Below are 18,933 nucleotides of genomic sequence, written 5' to 3'. Positions count from 1 at the left end.
CCCTTGCAGGAGGTCTCAAGGTCAAAATCATTTCATGACCTTAAGGCATTACTGGACGCCTTGTTCATAGTCATTCTCCCCAGAGGCTCCAAGACATGTGATATCACAACAGACTGAAGGTAGCATCGGATGTGAGAACTCAGCAGACTTCTATAAAACTGGACCTTAGAGTCTTTGCAAAATGAAAAACAATGACATTTTTCTCACTGGATTTGTTTTGTTTTAAAAGAATATAGATATTTTTCATAAGATTATTTTTGTTAATGTACAGTGGGTATATTATCATTATTTTAAAATGAGTTAATAAACATTTAAATTTTGTTTTAATTTACAATTTGGTAAGCATTGACAGATACAATCCATATAAAAATGCTCTCTGGGGTCCCTCAATGATTTTTAAGAGAATAAAGTGGTTTGAGAACTACTACCTCAGTTTTACCCAGATCCCAACCTACAGCTCCCCTGAAGATGCAGGCGTCACCTGCCGGGCTGCTTCTTGGTGTCCCGGCCACTCCCTCCTGCCTGGGCTTCTGCAGAGGCCCCTGAGCTCTGGCCTGGGCAGCCCGCTCTGCAGGGCAGCCAGAGTCACCTCACCCTGTGGCGACACTGTGGCTCCCAGGGCCCCCAGGGCCCCAGCCCCTGCATGTCTACCCACCCCTCTTCCTGGCCGGCCAGCCTCACCTCTGTCCCCAGACACACAAAGCTCATTCCTGCCTTCACCTCTGTCACTGCTATTCCCACACCTGACGTGCTCTGCCCCAGAGTCAAAGGTCACTTCTCAGGGAAGTCTTCCCTGACCACTGGGTTTAACCCCCATCCCGATCAACTTCTTCGGAGCATTTATTTTTGTCTGAAAGTATCTTTCTTCTGTGTGTCTCTCCAACTAGAATGTAAGCTCTGTGAGAGCAGAAACCCTGCATGGTTCCCTTGGCCTAGAAGGGGCTCAAGGCTTGTGCAGAGAGAACAAAGAAATAGGTCTGGATCCCGCCCAGGGCGGGGTGGGGGTGGGGTCACACTGCCAGGCCACCCAGGCGGGTCTCTGCAGGCCCGGCTCTCAGCACCGTCCTCCTCAGGGTGGACACCGTGTCCTGCTTCTCCGGCAGCTATGGTGACAGCCTTCCCAGCTTATTCTGACTTCTGCTCTCCCACAGTCCACTGCTTATTAATACATAACACTGCGGTTTTTCAGATGGACGCAGATGGTGGCCAAAAGGCACAATGGAAAAGACAAGTTGGTTCTTCAAAAAGCCAAGTCCTTCTTTCTCTTTCCTTTTCCCTCAATTTTCCCTTCTTGGTCCACAGGGTGTAACAGGAAGAATGACCTTTGAGATACGCAGCCCTGGGCTGAGATTGTCATTAATCCCCAGGCCCTGGAGGCATCACATAGACTCGTCACCTGCTCATCTCGGGCACGATCAAGCCTCCTTAAAGATTTAGTGAGATTAACTCCTGCTGAGGTTTAAAAAAGCAACTGCCAAGCACCGAACTGCTCAGTTCACTCGAGCTTCCCTCCCTTTCTAGAACCTTTCAACACTGCAGCTGGGGAAGGTTCAGCCCAGTCCTTGCCTAGCAAGAGGTGACTTCCAGGTCTGTCAGAACGTAAGTTCTTCAGAAACTTTCTGTTATCAGCAAACAAACTTTTCCCTAAGAATTGATGAAACCAATGGCTTGTTCTTATTGGCCTAAATGGCTTTTATGAACCTATGCAAACTGCTTTTAGGCACCAATTACAGGTGGGGAGGGTCTTAATCCAAATGAGTTGGTTTTTTTTAGACTTAAATCATCAGTACACTACAGAAGTTTGTGGAGGCTGAAATCCTCAAATTTCATGTCCCTTGAAACCTCCTCAGTAAGTTTCTCCTTTGATAGTACTAATAAGATGAGTTTAATGATGGCTTTAATGTCTCATGACTAACTTTGGTTAGGGGCCAAAACATCGTAACAACAAACAGCTCCCAGTGACAGATCCCCAAGTGAGCGTGGTGTGACCGCTCTCACAACCTGCAAACTGCTTTGAGTCATCACAGCAGGGCAGCCCGTGTTCCTGACGGACGTTTATGGGAACACAGTAAACTGTACAGGTGGTGCGCCAAACGTGGGCGATGCATCCAAGGACATCCGCCAAGGCAGAGCTGGGAAGCAGAGCTGGGTTTAACTGCGTGCTCCTTGGAAACGCCTGCAGCACAGCTCTGCAATGATCTCAGAAACCAAGCAGCTTCCAAGAATGAGAGCACCCTCACCTCTGACCTCCCAATACACCAGCACTTCTTCGGCGGGTGTTTGGGAAGAGGCAGCGAGACAGCAAAGCTTTTTCACTTGTCAGTAAAAAGCATCAACTGGTCTCGCATCTGGAGGGGTGAGGTGAACCCCCAGCTCGTGACACTGGCACTCTCTTGGCCTACTGCTGCCGCCCCCTGGAGCTGAGAGGCTGCAGGCTCCCAACGGCCTCAGCCCGCCAGCCCGGCCTTGTACTGACGCCAGCTCTGGTCCCTGCCACTTCCCGAAGTGGCTGCCTATGGTGCCCCGGTGCCACCAGGACCAGGTCAGACCACCACTCGCAGACACGCCTGCCACGATCTCGCCTCTGGGCTGCCGCTTCCAGGACCAAGCCACATGAAAGGGCCTGCCCCGTCCACTGTGACCGTCTGGCAACCCCCCAGCCATCCTGTATCCTGCAGGCATCACCAACTCTGTGAAGTCTCTCCGGACAGCTCATGCCCCTCCAGACCTCACTGTTTCTGTGCAAATTTGTCACCTCATACACATCTACCTAACAAATAATTATTAAGCACCTGTCAGGCGTTGGGTCCAAGGAGAGAGGAGGAAGCCTGGCACGACCCGCACACCATGCTGTGCAAATCACACTAAACTAACTCCGGGCAGCTTCGGGCCCAGAACCATGTTCTATTTATTTCTGTACGGTCAGTACTCAGCCTGGTGCCAGGCAAGTAGTAAGTACCTGGAGAGTATTTTTACTGAATACTGATTGCATGTTAGTAGTACTGAGCTCCAACCAGCCACTAAATAGCTTTTACAGGTAGCACAAATGACAGTGACAGGAGAGCAGGCAGCGACACTCACTGGGCACCTACCAGACACCAGGCGTTGTGCTGAACCATCAGTGCATCATTTAATCCCAGAACATCCTACGAACAAGGTGTCATGCACCCCCTCTTCAGGGGAGAAACCTGAGGCTCAGAGAGGTCAAGGACTGGAGAGTGGGCGCCCCGGTGCTGTCCCCCAGAGCAGACATTGGCCACACCTACCTGCTGAGCGTCTGAAATGTACCTGGCACAGCTGAGAGGAGAATTTCACATTTTTGTTCCATGTCAATTAGTTTAAATAGTCACAGGCAGCAAGCGGCGACTGTATTTGACAGTAAACTAAGCTGTTCCGTTTGGAAGATGAGTGGATGAAGTAAGTAATCCCACATACCCATCCCTGCTCTGAAAGCCTGCTCTTTTCTTCGCTGGCCTCACTGTAAGGAAGAACGCACAGACCCGAAGATCAGGAGACTAGGAGACACAGCGACCTGCCTGTGAACGCGTCTATGAAGTTCCCGCTGTGGACGCAGTCAACACGCTCTTCCTGAGACCTGCAGGTAGGCTGAGAGCCGTGTTAGCCGCTGCGGGAGCCGTGCAAACAGGCACGCGCACCGCTGGGGAAGAGGCGCAGCCTCGGACAGAGGGGCGCTGTCTTCACATCTGTCCCGTGTAAACATCAGCAAGGAGGGAGGAGCCGAGCCCCCGTGAACACAGCACAGAGGAACCCCAAATCAGAGGGAAAATACGACGCAGGTTTAGAAAGCCACTTTCAGCCAGGCTGTGAGAACGCAGGTAAGGCGTTAAGCAAAGCAAACACTTGGCAGTAACCCTGCAGAGGGAAGCACTCAGGACCCATAATTAGCATCATCATTACCCGACTGCAGGCAGGCATCTCGGCTTATGAAAAGCTGGTCAAACTCTACGAATATAGCACTATTTTATAGGAACAAAAACCACTGAAATGCACAGCTTTAATGAGTGAATGGTACGTGCACTGTACCTCCGTAAGCCTGTATTTCTTTTTAAGAAGCTGGTACATTTGGACAATACGAAACCTTGATGTGAAAAGAGTGCTCAAACCTCTTGAAGCCTCTGTGGAATGAATATGGGGAAAACTCCCAAGTGGAAACCTTGGAACTGATGACACGTGGGAGCTGCCGGTGGTGACGACACTGAATTGTGATCTTCACTTACTGAACTGTGTTCAGAACTGCACTTCGAGGTGGACTCATCTGTGTGGTGGCGGCCCGGGCTGGGGGGGGCCAACAGCAGAGAAGATAACACGCTGGCAACATACCTCTTCCAGGCTGAGCTGCAAGTACTCAGAGATCCTATACGGATTTCTTCTGCATATCAGCCTCCTTTTTTGCGACAACTGGAGAGAAAAAGAAAATACATGCACAACAGCTGCGAGCACCACAGGTGACACAGAGGCTGCATTTTAAAAGGGACATTCTCCTTCTAAATTTTCCAGATTCACATCTGCTACATTAATTCTTTAAAAAAAAAAACAAAAAACTTTTCTATTACTTATGTGGAAAAAAATTACTTTATTTATTTATTTATTTATTTATTTATTTATTTATTTATTTATTTATTTATTTATTTATTTATTTATTTATTTATTTTTAAACTACAGTTGACCCTTGAACAACGTGGGGCTTGGGGCGCCGACACTCCGGGCAGTGGAAAATCTGCGCATGACTCGCAGCCGGCCCTCTGTACCCGCAGATCCAGCCACCACGAATCCTGCAGAGCTGGTGTGTTCACTGCTGGAAAAAACCCTCCGATAGGTGGACCCGCACAGTTCAAGCCCACGTGTTCAAGGGTCAGCCGCACTAACACTGCGTTAACCCCGTGAACCCCTCCGCAGCTGTGAACATCTCGCCGGTCAGCTCTACGTGCTGCCTTTTCTCACCCAACTGCGCCTCATGAGCATAAGCCTAGGTTACCCTGTTCTTCTTTTTTAAATGGAGGCCCTGGGGATTGAACCCAGGACCCCGTGCTTGCTATGCATGTGCTCTACCACTGAGCTATACCCTCTGTCCTGTAAGCCTAGGTGTTTTTTTTTCTTTTTCACTTTTTTTTTATTGCGTTATAGTTATTTTACAAAAGCCTAGGTTCTTAATGAGACTTCACAAACTTCATTCTGAAGGCCAGCTGACATTCCTTCAAATGGGTGCTTCACACAGTAACTGTCAGACTGCTTCTCGTTTTGCGCTCCGACAGGTGATTCTGGGGCAACTGCCTGGCACGCCCCTCAATGAAGTGGCTCCCGTTCTGCTCCCCTGCTTCTCCCATGAAGGCTGACCGCCCACCCAACCCTGCAGGGCCACTCAACGCAGGGGGATCGCCACTGCGCTCCTTCTCAAGGGAGAGAATATTGCTGACCTGCTTTACTTTATATATATATGTGCAATTTAAAGTTAAGTCATTCACAGACTTCGAGGTTTCAGTCGAAACAGGCCTCACAACTCCCGAGCCAGGGCTGGCTGGTTTCCTGGGGGTCTGCAGGTGGTTGTCCTGCATCCCACCTCCGACGCCACGGATGCTTAACATGTGCCCGCTACCGGCGCCGAGTAAGGGACCCCTGGGCTGGCCAGCATCTCCTCTCGGCCAGAACCAGACAGCACTGGAGGAATTCATCTACTTCCTCTACTTACATCCCCGTCCAGGGCATCTTCCCCGTCACTCACGACTTCCTCCACCAGCACGTACTCGTGGTCAGGCCCTCCCTCTTGGGCACAGATGAGACCCGATCCTTGGCTGCTGTCCTCAGGCTGAGTATCACACTGTGGGAGGGGAGCATCCCGTCTGCCGCAGTGGATGGGGGGCAGAGGGGCAGCGACCTCCACTGTGGGTTCAGCCGGGCCACCTGCGGTCAGCGGGTTGTGCCTGGAAGCCCTCAGCGGGTGGTCAGGTGGCACGCTGGGATCCTCTAGGTCCTCTGACTTTCCCACAACCCCATTCATCTCAGAAAGTCTCTCTCTATCGGCTGTGCCTTGCATGTTGGAAACCATTTCAGAGTTCAGCTCATTATACAACTGGACCTCTTCGCTTTGTTTTGTACAAGGATGTTCCAGGGGCTTCGTGTAATCCTCGAGGATTCCACGCACTGTGCTCTGATACCGACCTTGTCTCTGCAGGAGCTTTGTGGCCCATTCCACACTACGCTGGTACCTGCGAAACAGAAATGTCAGTATTTACAAGGAAGCGGAACATGTGGAAAAGATGGGCGGGCAGCACGTTCACAGCATCTTTCCTCAATGATGGGCTAGGGTAAATGTTTTCTTTATACTTCTCTGCATTTTCTAACTGCTCTGCAATAACTATGTTACTTTTTGGTTGCTTTTATTATAGAACTTCATTTAATTTGCTTGCTTTGAAAACAAAAACCCAGTTTAACCAAGGGTGAAAATTTATGCAACTTAAAACCAGTGGACTAAATGATTTAAGTAAATATAAAGAGAATTTTGTCAGGGTTTGGTATTATTTTCAATTCTGGCTATTACGACATTTCCAGACCTATATTCCACTCACAACAAAGAGTCTTTGTTCAGTACTGGAAAGCCAAATGAGAATTTCAGTACTCTTGTTCACAGTGTTTACTCATGTCTCCACTACACATGGAAAGAAACGATTACAGTTACATACACTCAAACATCCTAACAGAAATGGCCCTTTTTCCCATAATGAGTTTCAAAGTATATCTTAATGAGAAAATACATGCTTAGCTCATTAAACTTGAAGGCAACCCCTGGACACTTCCCACGTTACAGGTAAGACGCCAGGGTTCTATCCAGTGAAGCAGGTCAGCACCTGACAATGCCGCTGGGGGCGTCAAGGGACCTGATGCCACACGGGTGGGGAATCTGATCAGCGAAGGCCAAAGACACGGCGAAACTCAGGCACTTTCTGCCTCTACCGACAGCAATCGGTCTGAAAAGCATCTGGGAAGACACATGGCTTGGGGGAAGACAGATGTCTTTTTCCTTTTCACCCTAAATTCTCTGCCTGCGTGTGGATGGTGGAATATGTCACAGTTGGTAAACTGCTACTCACATACAATGAAGCAAGGACGCTGGCTTCTGCTGAGTTTAAGAAAGAGATATGTGGCTGCTTAACCTTGATTCCTCGAAGAATCTCCAGGCTGACCACACCCTACTTATGGTACACGGGGAAGAGCACACATCCCTGTATGTTGGGAACTGTGTCGCAGATTTAAAGCGGAAGACCTGGAAGGGCTACTCCACACCCACAAGGCAGGAGGATGCGGTGATTACACGCGTGGACCCTGGGGTGCACATTTCATGTCCCGCCCTGACTCTGTCTCTCATAACTGGGTGACAAAGCCAATTACTTAACTGCTCTGTCCCTCAGTTTCCCCACCCATAGGATGTGCCATGTGCTCTTTTTCATAATCAGGGTAAAATGTGTCTCTTCTCCTGTCCAACCACTCTCGAGTGCCGTCAGAACAGCGTTCACATGGGAGACCTAAGATCCGTGCCTGCTACGTCACCTGTAATGCTGGCTAAAGGCTTCACGGGTCTGTGAGCCTGCTTCGAGCACAAATTTTTGTGTCACGTGTATTTTTCTGGGGAAGGGATCCACAACTTTTATCAAATTCCTTGATTTAAAATACGTAAAAGAACCACTGAATTCAAGGTTCAGTGGTTCCCCCTTTGAGTAAAAGATCTGGAACAGAGAGAGAGAGAGACAGACAGAGACAAAGGGGCCCTGCTCTGCCCTCTGCAGCAGGCGGGTCAGGGCAGAAGAGCTCCAATCCTCACTCCACGAGGTTCTTGTACGAGCTACGTGCCCTCCCCTGAGGCTCGGGGACACCTGTGCCCACCTCAGGGGCTGTGCAGGATTAAAGCAGACAAGACATGTGAAGCCTCAGCTCATAGTAAGTGCTCTTTAAATACTTGTTACTTTATGATTGTGAGATTTTTTAGGGGAGCCTTGAAAAACAGAACCATTTTGACTCAACACTTTACATTAAAAAAATCAAATGACATTTTAATGGATGGAAGCCCCTTAATGAAGTGCTCTTCGGGAGCGGGGCTGCCGTGGGGGGCCGAGCGCTGCCCCAGATCTGGTTCTGAAGCTGTACAACCATGTTACTGATCTCACTACGTGTCAGTCCTCCCAGGCTCCAGAGCTGGGCTGCTGGCTTCGAGCACACGCATTCCAGATCAACTGTTGGTTCCCTGCGTGTGAGACGGAAACAACTATCCCGACCTCCGAGCTTTCTTGAGAAGATGAACTGAGAGGACCTGGGTAAAGCACGTGGACCGGTAACCGGCACAGCTGGAGCAGTGAGTACCGGGCAGTCGTGACGATCAAGGCAGGATGAAGACACCCGTCGGGATATTCATCACAGGAGAGCGCGGCCCCCTCCCCCACCGCATTGGACCATCACCCCCAAGAAGAGGACTGAGGTCTTCCCTCCTCTTGCTTCTCCGGCACCCACTCAGTGCCTCACGCTGACACACAGGTGCCCGCCACAGGTGCTGGCGGGGGAAGGACCACGAGTGAGGAGCGGACCGGCACCACCCAGGACTGGTCCTTCCAGGACACACCCCACATACATCAGCCCCCGAGGGCATCACCTGAGGGCCTGGATGCACGCCTCCAGAAAGGGTCACACGGAAGGTTCTCCTCGCCCAAGGACAACTAATGTTGGAAAAGGGCCAATTAGGGTGAATCCACTTGAAAGATCCGAATTTCAGAGGAAACAGTAAAGAAACAATTACAAGTACTTAAGTTGGAAAATTAGCCTAAAGATACAAAAAGGAGTCCTTTTTTCTAACATTTAACACAATTTTGACTGTGATGGCAAGTATATGAACAGATGATGAACCGTGTATGACAGGGGGCGGGGAGGGCGTGACTTCCTGACAGACCTGTCAGGTGTGTTGGAGCCCTAACTCTCGGCACCTGCGAATGTGACCGTGTCTGGAAACAGGGTCTTTGCAGATATGATCCAGTTAAGATGACGTCACACTGACTGGCGTCCTTTAAGAAGAGGGAGATCTGGAGACACCCAAAGGAGATGATGGTGTGACGGCGGAGGAACAGACAGGAGTGATGCGTCTATGAGCCCAGGAAGGCCCAGGCCGGCCACACCAGAGCTAAGACAGGGCAGGCAGGGCCCTCCCCGGAGCCTTCGGAGGGAGCACAGCCCCGCCAGCACCTGGATTCTGTGCTTCTGGCCTCCAGAACTGTGACATCTGCTCAGTATGTACTGTCACGGCACCCGTGGTAACACTCAAGGACTGATGAAGCCCTCGCTGTGGTGCTGGCCGAGGGACAGCCCGTGGGTGGAGGGCAGCCTCCCTGACGCAGAGCCTCACACTCAGCCAGCCTGGCCTCACGCTGTCCCTCCGGCCAGCCATCAGGGTGTGGCTCTGCAGGGGGCCTTCTGCTCTCTGCTGCAGCCTGGCCTGGGGCAGGGGGTTGGCCAGGGCCTTTCAGGCCCCCACCTCCGACCAGAGCCCCGCCCACCCCCAGTCAGTGGCTACACAGCCTCTGAGATCTCCCAGGATCCCCCTGGCCATGGGCTAACCGCGCACGAAACCAAAGGGAGCTGTTAGATTCGGCCAGTGGTGCCAGGAGCAAGATGCAGAATGATTGTGGCGTGAGCTGTTCTGAAGGCTTCCTGGAAGAAATGCAGCTCCAGCTGTGCCTCAGGGGTGATGAGGATTTAGATGGAGGAATGGGTCCTACCAAGGGAACATGGGGTGTGGGGCTGCAAAGAGGAACCGGGTGTGGTCCACGACCCCCAGCAGCCCACAGTCTGATCCCCGTGTAGGCGCCAGGGAAGGCTCCGTGGATCCGGAGGGACAGTCCCAGCGCTGAGGGCGGGCGGAGAGGAGAGAGACACGCATGCTGGGCCATGGGCCGTGCAGCCACAGCCAGGCAGGGAGATGAGCTCCGGGAAATGGGAACAGCATAAACAAAAGCCCAGAGGAAGGAGTCTCGGCTGTGTGAGTGGCGGGGGAGCCTGTGGGAAAGCCTCCTTCCCTAACCCCACACGTGCAGAGCAAGGAAGAAGCACGGGGCCACTTCTGCCCACACATGGCAGGAGGCCAGTGCTACCTCTGAGGATCTCAGTGCTTACAGACAACGTACATTACAGGAGAAGGTTCATATTCTGGAAGGGATTTAACTGGCAAATGATTCAGCTTAGGATTATTTTTTAAAATAAACTTAGTGCATTTCAAATACGATTTGATCTACATTAATTTCAGACGTAAGTTTCAAAGACATACATACTACCAAAAAAAAAAAAAAAGGTGAGGACAACCACATCACAAGAGTCTACCTAACAACAGATCTGACTTAAACCATAATTCTGACCAAGGCCGAGACTCACCTCTGTGACGTGATTATAGGCATGTCTGTCTTCACACCTGTAACGACAAAGTTTTATTAGTTCAGACACATTTTCCTTAAGGAGAAAAACACACTGACAACCTGGAAAAGACAACAAGTATTTCAAGATTCACAAAATCTCACATCTAGAAGGCCGACTGATCCTGTCTGCGCAGCCGTGGTAAACATGTGCCTCCCATGCCATCAGGCCCCACGCCCACGGCCCGGCCAGTGCTGCTGACTTGTTGGTACGCTTGCTGGGCTCAGTGTGACCTCGGAATCCTTGTCAACGTGCCGGCTAAGCAGCAGCAGCAATGTGGGAGGGGAAAACCTGCCACCCCCGAATGCCTGTGCCCTCAACTTCCAGATGAGGGCACTGAGGCCCCGAAGTTCCACATGTTACCCCGTTCTCCATGTTCCACGAAGCCTCTTCAGCGACAGCTCCTCACAGGCGCCCGAGGGAAGGGGTGGTGTTAGGTCTGGGTGTGGGTGTGGGAGTCCTGGTCTCCAGCTCTAGCTCTGGGCCTCTGGCCAGAAGAGTCTTTCTGCCTCAAATGTTTCTCACGTCACCTGGTGTGTTTTAGTCCTGGGCCTCCCGGACTCTGCCTTTGGGCAAGTCCTCTCTCCTCTTCCAAACTCAGCCCCCTCTCCAGGGCTCTAAATGATGTTCAGCTTGAAAATCCTACAGAAGTGAGTTCTCAGACTCCTAACTCCTTAGGAACTTGACAGTCTTCTCGATGTCATGATCTCCCTCCTCTGGTAGTTCAATAGCAAACAACAATTTAGCAAGTTTTACTGATAGCCTTCCATATGGCAAGCACAAGAAATACAGAAGTAATGAATTCCCTCTCCTTGAGACACTCACAATCTAGTTGGGGAGATAGACCAGCAATGACTGTAACCCAAGCTGGTATGTGAGCAAGTAACGTACTAACTTTACTTGGAAGGGTTAAGAAAAACACAGAGGAGGAGTAACTGAGCGGGGCTCTGAAGAATGAGTAGGAGTTCGCCAGGTGGACCGGGGAAAAGGCAGAGGAAACCATGCACAGGGGCTGGGAAACTGCAAGGCACGGCAGGGTCACAGAATGACAAGCAGCCCAGGGTGGCCTGGTGCCAACAAGTAGAAGAGGGTGGAGAGAGAGGAGGGTGGAAGGTGAGGGTTAAGCCTGATTTTGAAGAACCCCCTGAAACGGACATCTGAGATCTACTTCCTCAGGGCAGCCCACAGCCTTAATTTCTGTTTTCGTGGCATAAATTCAATTCCTTCAAACTTCTCACTGTTTAAAACTTAGTACTACACAGATCAGGACAAGATTCTCAACTCTTAAGATCATTACGTGATATGAAAACTTTTTTTTGGCCAAATAGTAACTGCCAGGGCTGGGGGAGGGGCAGGCAGAGTTATTACCCTACTTGCTCTACTTTTTCTCTCCCTTTTTAAAACTCTATGAAGATATTTAAAACACACTCCTGCTTCCTGGTGTAAGATGTTTCACGTTAAAAAATCCCGGCTCTCAACCACGCCGACATAATTATTCATTTGCTTTATCGCACAATATCCACGAAACCGTCTCAGGATAACAGAACCAACACCACCACCTATGAGATGACTGCTGAGAACAATGTCAAGATCATTCTGCAGCTCTTTCTTTCCTTAGAGTACACGGCAGGCTGACTGCACTGGTGGCCCCAGTTTCTCAGGTCTTCCATCGGCCAAACCTCTCGACTCTGGACCAGTGGAATATTGAAAACATGTGCAAGCAGAGGCCTGAAGAGCACTGGCCCGCGGAGGACCACTACTGACCCTCCACCATAACCGTGAGAACATGCCGGGGCTGGCCTGAGGAGGATGACACGCACAGGGCCCTCCACCCCTCATCCCAGCTGAGGCCAGTCTAGATCAGCAGGCAGTCAACCAACAGACAACCAGACATTGGTGAGTCCAGCTGGAACCATTACTGGACTGGTCCACGAGTGCAGCCAGCACGTAACTAACCAGATGCATGTGCACGCAGCCACGAGCAGCGGACCTCCCCAGCAAACCTGTAGACTCAAACTGAGCAATCTGGCTGCTGTTGAAAACCACTGAATTTTGGGATGGTTTGTTAAACAACGTTGTGGCAGGAGATACAGAGTCTATCCTATTAGGACTGAACAGTCAAATGACCATGTTTTAAAGTTGCACAAAATAGCTTCCCCTTGTGGCTACACCACCAACTTGATATACAGATTCCTTGTTTTTTTTTTTTTTTCTTCAGAGGAATTACTTTTTAAAATTTAGCTTTGTTTTGTAATCATGTAATAATACATTTACAAGGTTCCAAGTTCAAATCTACAAAGTCTCACCTCTCTCTCCATCTTGTTCCATCCTCCCCCCGACAGGTATTAAAAAAAATTATGGTTTATCCCTCCATATATTTCAAAGATACCTTTATATTCCCTTCCCCCCAACTATGCCACAGCACACATGCAGACTTTCCATTCCTTTGCTTTCTTCACTTAGAAAAGTACACCAAGATAAAAGATTTATAAATGAAATAAGAACAGCAAATGAGAACCACACACATTGGTATGCTTTAACAAATGCATCAGTGTCACGGTTATTGTTATAAATTCTAATTCTATAAACAAAACATAAAACTCTTTTTGCATCCAGGTGAGCAGGCACTTAATTACCAACACTTTCCACACACACCGTACTCTGCTAGGAAATGCTTCACAACAGAAAAGCCCGCATAACACTTCTGATAATGCCAGAAATCAGATGAGATACATTTTCTCCAGTCACAGGAGCCCTTTCACCTTGATTAGAACTATTCTAGTTGCTATTGTTAGCAATAAAATTGCCAGTGGCTTGTTATGTCTCCCCTAGAATTTTACCATATAACTTGCTGTAAGACCGAAAAATGAAAGGAAAAGATAATTTGCCAAAAGAACTGAACATTGCACAGGCTTACCTTTCCACTTAGCGACCAGCTTAGGATCTGAAATTGTGAAGTTTGGACGGCTTCTAGACAGGATACCTTTTCCGAAATAGCCCTTCCAGGAAGAGAAAAGACTGAGTTAGTGCTTTCCGAGTTACCAGCTTTTTTTGGCTAAGGGAGACTATTTGAGTTAACGAGAGATTCCTTCAATTTCAGCTTCAGTTCTTCCCTCTGAGTGTCCCAGGACTACAAGTGAAGATCTTGGCGCCTTCCCTCTCCGATCCTCAGGAGGGAGCTAGTCAGTCTCTGGTGCACTCCGGCCGATCCGTAGGTAGCGGTCTCGGGCCAGGCCCGTGGGCTGGGGCAGGGCTTCCTCACACGTGGTGGTGGCGGGGGAGCTGGAGCCTGAGCGCAGGGGCCGAGCCTCCTGGGCCCAGAGGCTCCTGGGATTCTCCTGTACCTGGGACTGAAGTACTCGGCTCTTCCTCCCTGCCGAGTCCAAAAACATCGATTACCCCCCCCCCATTTCTTAAAGTTAGAAAAATTTAAACCCGTAGAAAATTGAAAGAATAAGAGGAACACCCTCTACTCTCCGCCGGGGGTTAACGATCAGAATGAGCCACGTGGACAGCGCCTCACAAAGCCTCTTGCTTAATGTCTCGTATTGCGAGTGTGGAGGGGGCTGCCCTCAGCCTAGACCCCGTCCCCCTGGGGTCAGTGCCACCCACTGTATCCTACTTGGGGAAGGTGGCCATAACATGTATTTTGTATAAAACGTCTAGAGAAGGCACATTTACAGACAGAAAATGGGTTAGGAGCATCAGGCCGGGGGTGGCGGCAGGGTTGGAGCAGAGCGGGCCCAGGGCAACTTTCTGTGGCGATGGGGATGTCTGGAACTCAGCTGCGCTGGTGGCTGCACTACTGAGTTTATTACAGTCACTGAACTCAGCACTTAGAATGGGCGAATTATATGGCTCCATATTATACCTCAATAAAGCTGTTTTAAAAATGCCCCCAGTGTTGAATCGGCTATGGGGGCAAAATAAGCAAGCTTCCAGTCTCAACCCGAACCTATCACTGATGGAAAAAAAGCAAAAACTGGAACTTGTCCTCATCTAAGCAGAGGTCCTCAACCAGGAGGGAGAGTAGGTAAGGAGCCAGAGGACACGCTGGATCTGTCCCGGGGCCAGAGCGACTCCCCGTGACCTCTGCGGGTGGAACAGGGGTTAGCAGGGAATTTCTACTATTCACCCATTACACTTCCATAGGTTGCTTGTAACAATGAAGATGCATAGCTTTTATAACCAAAAGACAAGAGAGGCCAATGCATTGACCTGACTTCATTGCTGAAATGTGGGTTTGTGGGTGGTGGTTATCCTCAGAACAAATGGCTTTGGGGCATTGCTGCCCCACTGAACCCCACTGCAGGGAAAGCACCTGAGCCGTTTCGTTTACGGGCGGTTTCTGGGGGCATGGGGAGAGAGCGGCCGGAAGCACGTACTCTCCCGTACAGCTGCTCCGCGTCTTCCACACTCCTCACAATCACACTGCTGTTCCTCATCTCGGCCCGGAACATCCTGCAGTCCTTCCGAGGCCCGCGGTCCTGGCCGAAGGGGATGGGCAGCGAGGACTCATAGCTCTCGTACACCCTCCTCTTCCTCTTTGGGGGGCGGAAAACGGCCTCCGCCATCGTCCAAGGGTGACTGTCCTTTAGGGACTGTAATAGGGAGGCAGAAACAGAGAGTCAAAAGCTACGCTGGTCAAAAATGCGAGTGCATTTACACCCAGGCTCAGAAAACTGTGGGAAAAATACATTTATAAAGAAGCAAACTAAATGACAGAGTAACATTTTGTACGAGCAGTACAAATCCCACCCGCCTAGAGATCTCAATTAATTCCCACAACAATGTCCGAGTCCACAGTATTATTATTTTTTCAAATTTAACTTTTAAAGAATTGAATGTAGTTGATTTACAATGTTAGTTTTAGGTGTACAGCAAAGCAATTCAGTTATTCATATACACACAGATATATCTATTTTCAAATTCTTTACCATTATGGTTCATTACAAGGTATTGAATATAGTTCCCTGTGCTGTACAGCAGGTCCTTGTTTATCTACTTTATATATAAGCAATGTGTATCTGTTAATCCCAGACTCCTAATATATCCTTCCCCGCCTTTCCCCTTTGGTAACCATAGTTTGTTTTCTATGTCTGTGAGTCTATTTCTGGTTAGTAAATAAAATCTGTATCTTTTTTTAGATTCTACATGTAAGTGTTATCATATGATTTTTGTATTTCTCTGTCTGACTTACTTCACTTAGTAGGATAATCTCTAGGTCCACCCATGTTGCTGCAAATGGCACTATTTCATTTTTTTATGGCCAAGTAATATTCCCTTGCAGTGGTATTATTTCTGATTACAGGTGATGAGACAGGCCTAGTGACCCACCCACGGTCACAATGCTTCGGGAAGGTCTCCTGACAGCAGGCACAAGAGCATTTCTGTCTGAGAATTTCTCCCACTGTCTCACTTGGCCAACAGACATTTACCGAGCCCCTACCGGGGGCTTCTAATCAGATGTGCTGGGGATTTAAAGAGAAAACCAAAAGAGATCCTGCCTTCAAGGAAGTAAATCTAGCAAACACTTCATTTTCAAAAAAAGATCTTAAAATACACTCCAAACATGAGGTCAACCAGCTCCCAATTTTTAAGGCACATTAACAACAACACCAACAGCAGCAGCCCTCTCTCTGGGGTCTCTCCCTGACCACCCAGTGCCAGCGGCCAAGAGCAGGGACTGGAAAGCCAGGGAGTCGTGTGATCCGGGGCAAAAGTTACTGGACCCCTCCGTGCTCTGGCTCCCTCAGCTGCAAGAGGAGGATAAAAACAGACTATCTGACAGTTATGATCCACGAAGTGCTTAGAACAGCGCCCGCACGCACTTAGCACAGCACTGAGCCTCACTATGACCGCTGTGAGCAGCACCAACACCGTTTTACAGACGCAGAGACAGTTGGGTCAGAGAGATGTCGTCAGAGGCTCTGGACAGTGGTGGCCCTGGGTGGCCCCACGCCTTCTCTCTGGGTCCTGCTGGGGGCAGAGGAAGCACCTGCCTCTGCTGTGTGAAGGCTCCCTGTTTCTCATGGTTAGGAGCTGAAGGGCTCCGGGGAATAAAGGAATTAGTGCGCCCAGCACAACGAGGGAGGAGAGGAGGGCGAAGGCAGTACTTCTCCCTTCCAGGCCTTTCACTCCCCCTGAGGAGACAAAATGAGGACAAAACACACACAAAGCCAAGTTGGAGGTAACACAACAGGCCACCATTCAATAATGGCTAATGGAAGGAAGTTGGGTGCGGCGTGCGGTAAAGACTGGGGCAGATGCATGTGACTTAGGAAAACTCACCCCTGTGCAAGAGGGAGAAACGCAGGCAGTGCACGGGGCTGATCAGCCCCTCCACTCATTGAGCAGGAGGAGCCTGGGAATGAGACGGGGACCTGAATCTGCTGCTTCCTCAGTTCCACGTCTGGGTCGGATTTAAGCTGACCGCGCATCTGCTGCTTGAACACACAGTGGAGCTGGATCACACGCGTGTTTAGCCTCCACGGCTCCAAACCCTCACCGGGGAAAAATAAGACTGATTACTTAGGTGTCCCTGCACTCAACACCAGCATCCCACTGGGCAAAGGATGCCATCCAGCCTCAAACAGCCAAGGAAGGTGGCCAAAGATGAGGCAGGAAGGTGAGTGGCTTTAAGGGTTTATGACCATTAAAAAGAAATGAAAAGCCTTGCTCAGTATGTAATGGTACTTCCATCCACCCTCCCAAAGACGCTGAGGAATTAAAGACAAAGAAAATCGCAGACCAAGCAAGTTAGAGAAATTGATAAATTACAACAGTGAGTATAAAAAATAAGAATCAGCAAGTTGGAACCTTCATAGAATTGCCAAAGTACTCCAAGCAGCAAAATGCTAAAATAATTTCTAAATAAAATTCCCTCAATGAAATTAAATATTGAACGTAACTGTATATGTTTTATATATATATATCTGGACACACCTTGCTGTATAGCGTTCATAACAAAACTATGTATACTTCATGTTAATGGGCAATTAAGATATTTTCTGGGGAGGGTGTAGCTCAGTGGTAGAGTGCGTGATTAGCATGCACGAGGTCCAGGGTTCAACCCCCAGTGTCTCCATGGAAAAATAACAAATAAATTTAAAAAGTTTTTTTTAAAAAAGAGATTCTCTTCCAAGGTCATTTTAACTAGATTTCAGTTGCCAATTCATCACTCAACCCAAGCATCTGCAGCTGACCCTTGAACAACAAGGGACTGAATTGCAAAGGTCCACTTACACCCAGATGCATTTCAATAGTAAACACTACAGTACACCATCCACGGTTAATTGGATATGCAGATGCGGAACCCCGGATATGAAAACACCAGGGATACAGAAGGCCAATTATAAATTATACTCAGATTTTCGTCTGCACAGAAGATCAGCATCCGTGACCCCCTGCGTTGTTTAAGGGTCATCTGTACTGCATTTAGTGTTCAATTGAAGAAAAGGCAGTTTATCCTAAAACTAAAACTAATGCTGTGTTGGCTTTTTTGAGGCAAGATGTTGGTCTCTAGTGAGGAACTCTCTAGGGATTTCCAGGAACAATTTGGGTGTTTATAAACATTTCCCTTTTCTATGTTGGTCTCTAGTGAGGAACTCTCTAGGGATTTCCAGGAACAATTTGGGTGTCTATAAACATTTCCCTTTTCTAAACTAACCTCTGGTTAGTATTTGATTTGTATATATTACAATTCAAATTTTTAAAAGAGAAAATGTTTCATGGCTCACTTCAAGAGCTTCCAATTAAGTTCTCTTAAACAAGTGAAAAAGGAAAGTTCTGTATTAATTTGCCTGGTTTAGGAGTTTCCCCTCCAGATTGCTGTTACACTCTTAGAAAGGGCAAGAATGAGCTATGACACTGGATGGCAAGAACTCTGGACTCTAACACAAGTGTGTGACAGGAGGTTCCTGCCACAAAAGACTCCTTGTTTTTCACAAAACCTCAAAATCCGGCACCTAGTGTTACCTCTGCACACGTGACAGCACTAACATCAAGCTGGCTCTATTAACATGCAATGTTCAGGACACGCAAATCTATAGACAGAGAGTAGATTAGTGATTTCCAGGTGCTGGGGGACGGGAGATATGGGAGTGACTGCCCATAGGTATGGGGTTTATTTTGAGGATGATGAAAAAGCTTTAAAATTAGATTGCAGCGATGGTGATGACTGCATCACTGAACATAGTAAACTTGCTCAACTGTGCATTTTAGAAGGGTGAATTTTATGGTATATGATCTCTCATTAAAGCTGAAAAAATTCAGTAGGACAAACCAGAGGCTCTCTAGCTTCCTAGTTTTGTAGAAGAGTTGCCTTGTGCTGAACTTGTAAGGCAAAGCAGGGAAGAAAGGAGAGTTTGCTTTCTCCATTACCTGCACTAAGCCTTTAAGAAATGTTTCCTTAGTGCCATGATGGGAGGCATGGGATGTGGGTACAATCACAAGAGCTAACCATCACCGGGA

The 18,933-nt window shown here is 48.8% G+C and overlaps 1 protein-coding gene across 9 annotated transcripts in view; it reads right to left on the bottom strand.

The window, feature by feature from the left end:
- Positions 1 to 18,933, bottom strand: part of TSEN2 (tRNA splicing endonuclease subunit 2) — an 86,943-nt gene that overhangs the window by 13,219 nt on the left and 54,791 nt on the right. For 7 of the 9 annotated variants that reach the window (XM_032459005.1, XM_032458997.1, XM_032458999.1 and 4 more), the window contains 5 exons: positions 14,847 to 15,062; positions 13,379 to 13,460; positions 10,423 to 10,459; positions 5,708 to 6,224; positions 4,342 to 4,419 (listed from right to left, as the gene is read on the bottom strand). In XM_032459005.1, coding sequence (XP_032314896.1) covers positions 4,342 to 4,419; positions 5,708 to 6,224; positions 10,423 to 10,459; positions 13,379 to 13,460; positions 14,847 to 15,035 — 903 coding nt within the window. In that variant the 5' untranslated portion in view covers positions 15,036 to 15,062. Of the gene's footprint in view, positions 1 to 4,341; positions 4,420 to 5,707; positions 6,225 to 10,422; positions 10,460 to 13,378; positions 13,461 to 14,846; positions 15,063 to 16,752; positions 16,965 to 18,933 lie in introns of all 9 variants that reach the window. The other 2 variants (XM_032459002.1, XM_032459003.1) reach the window with 1 other exon arrangement.

Source organism: Camelus ferus, chromosome 17, assembly GCF_009834535.1.
Source record: "Camelus ferus isolate YT-003-E chromosome 17, BCGSAC_Cfer_1.0, whole genome shotgun sequence".
NCBI lineage: Eukaryota > Metazoa > Chordata > Mammalia > Artiodactyla > Camelidae > Camelus > Camelus ferus.
The sequence above is the reverse complement of the archived record's forward strand: the minus strand, read 5'-3'. Positions and strand labels throughout refer to the sequence as shown.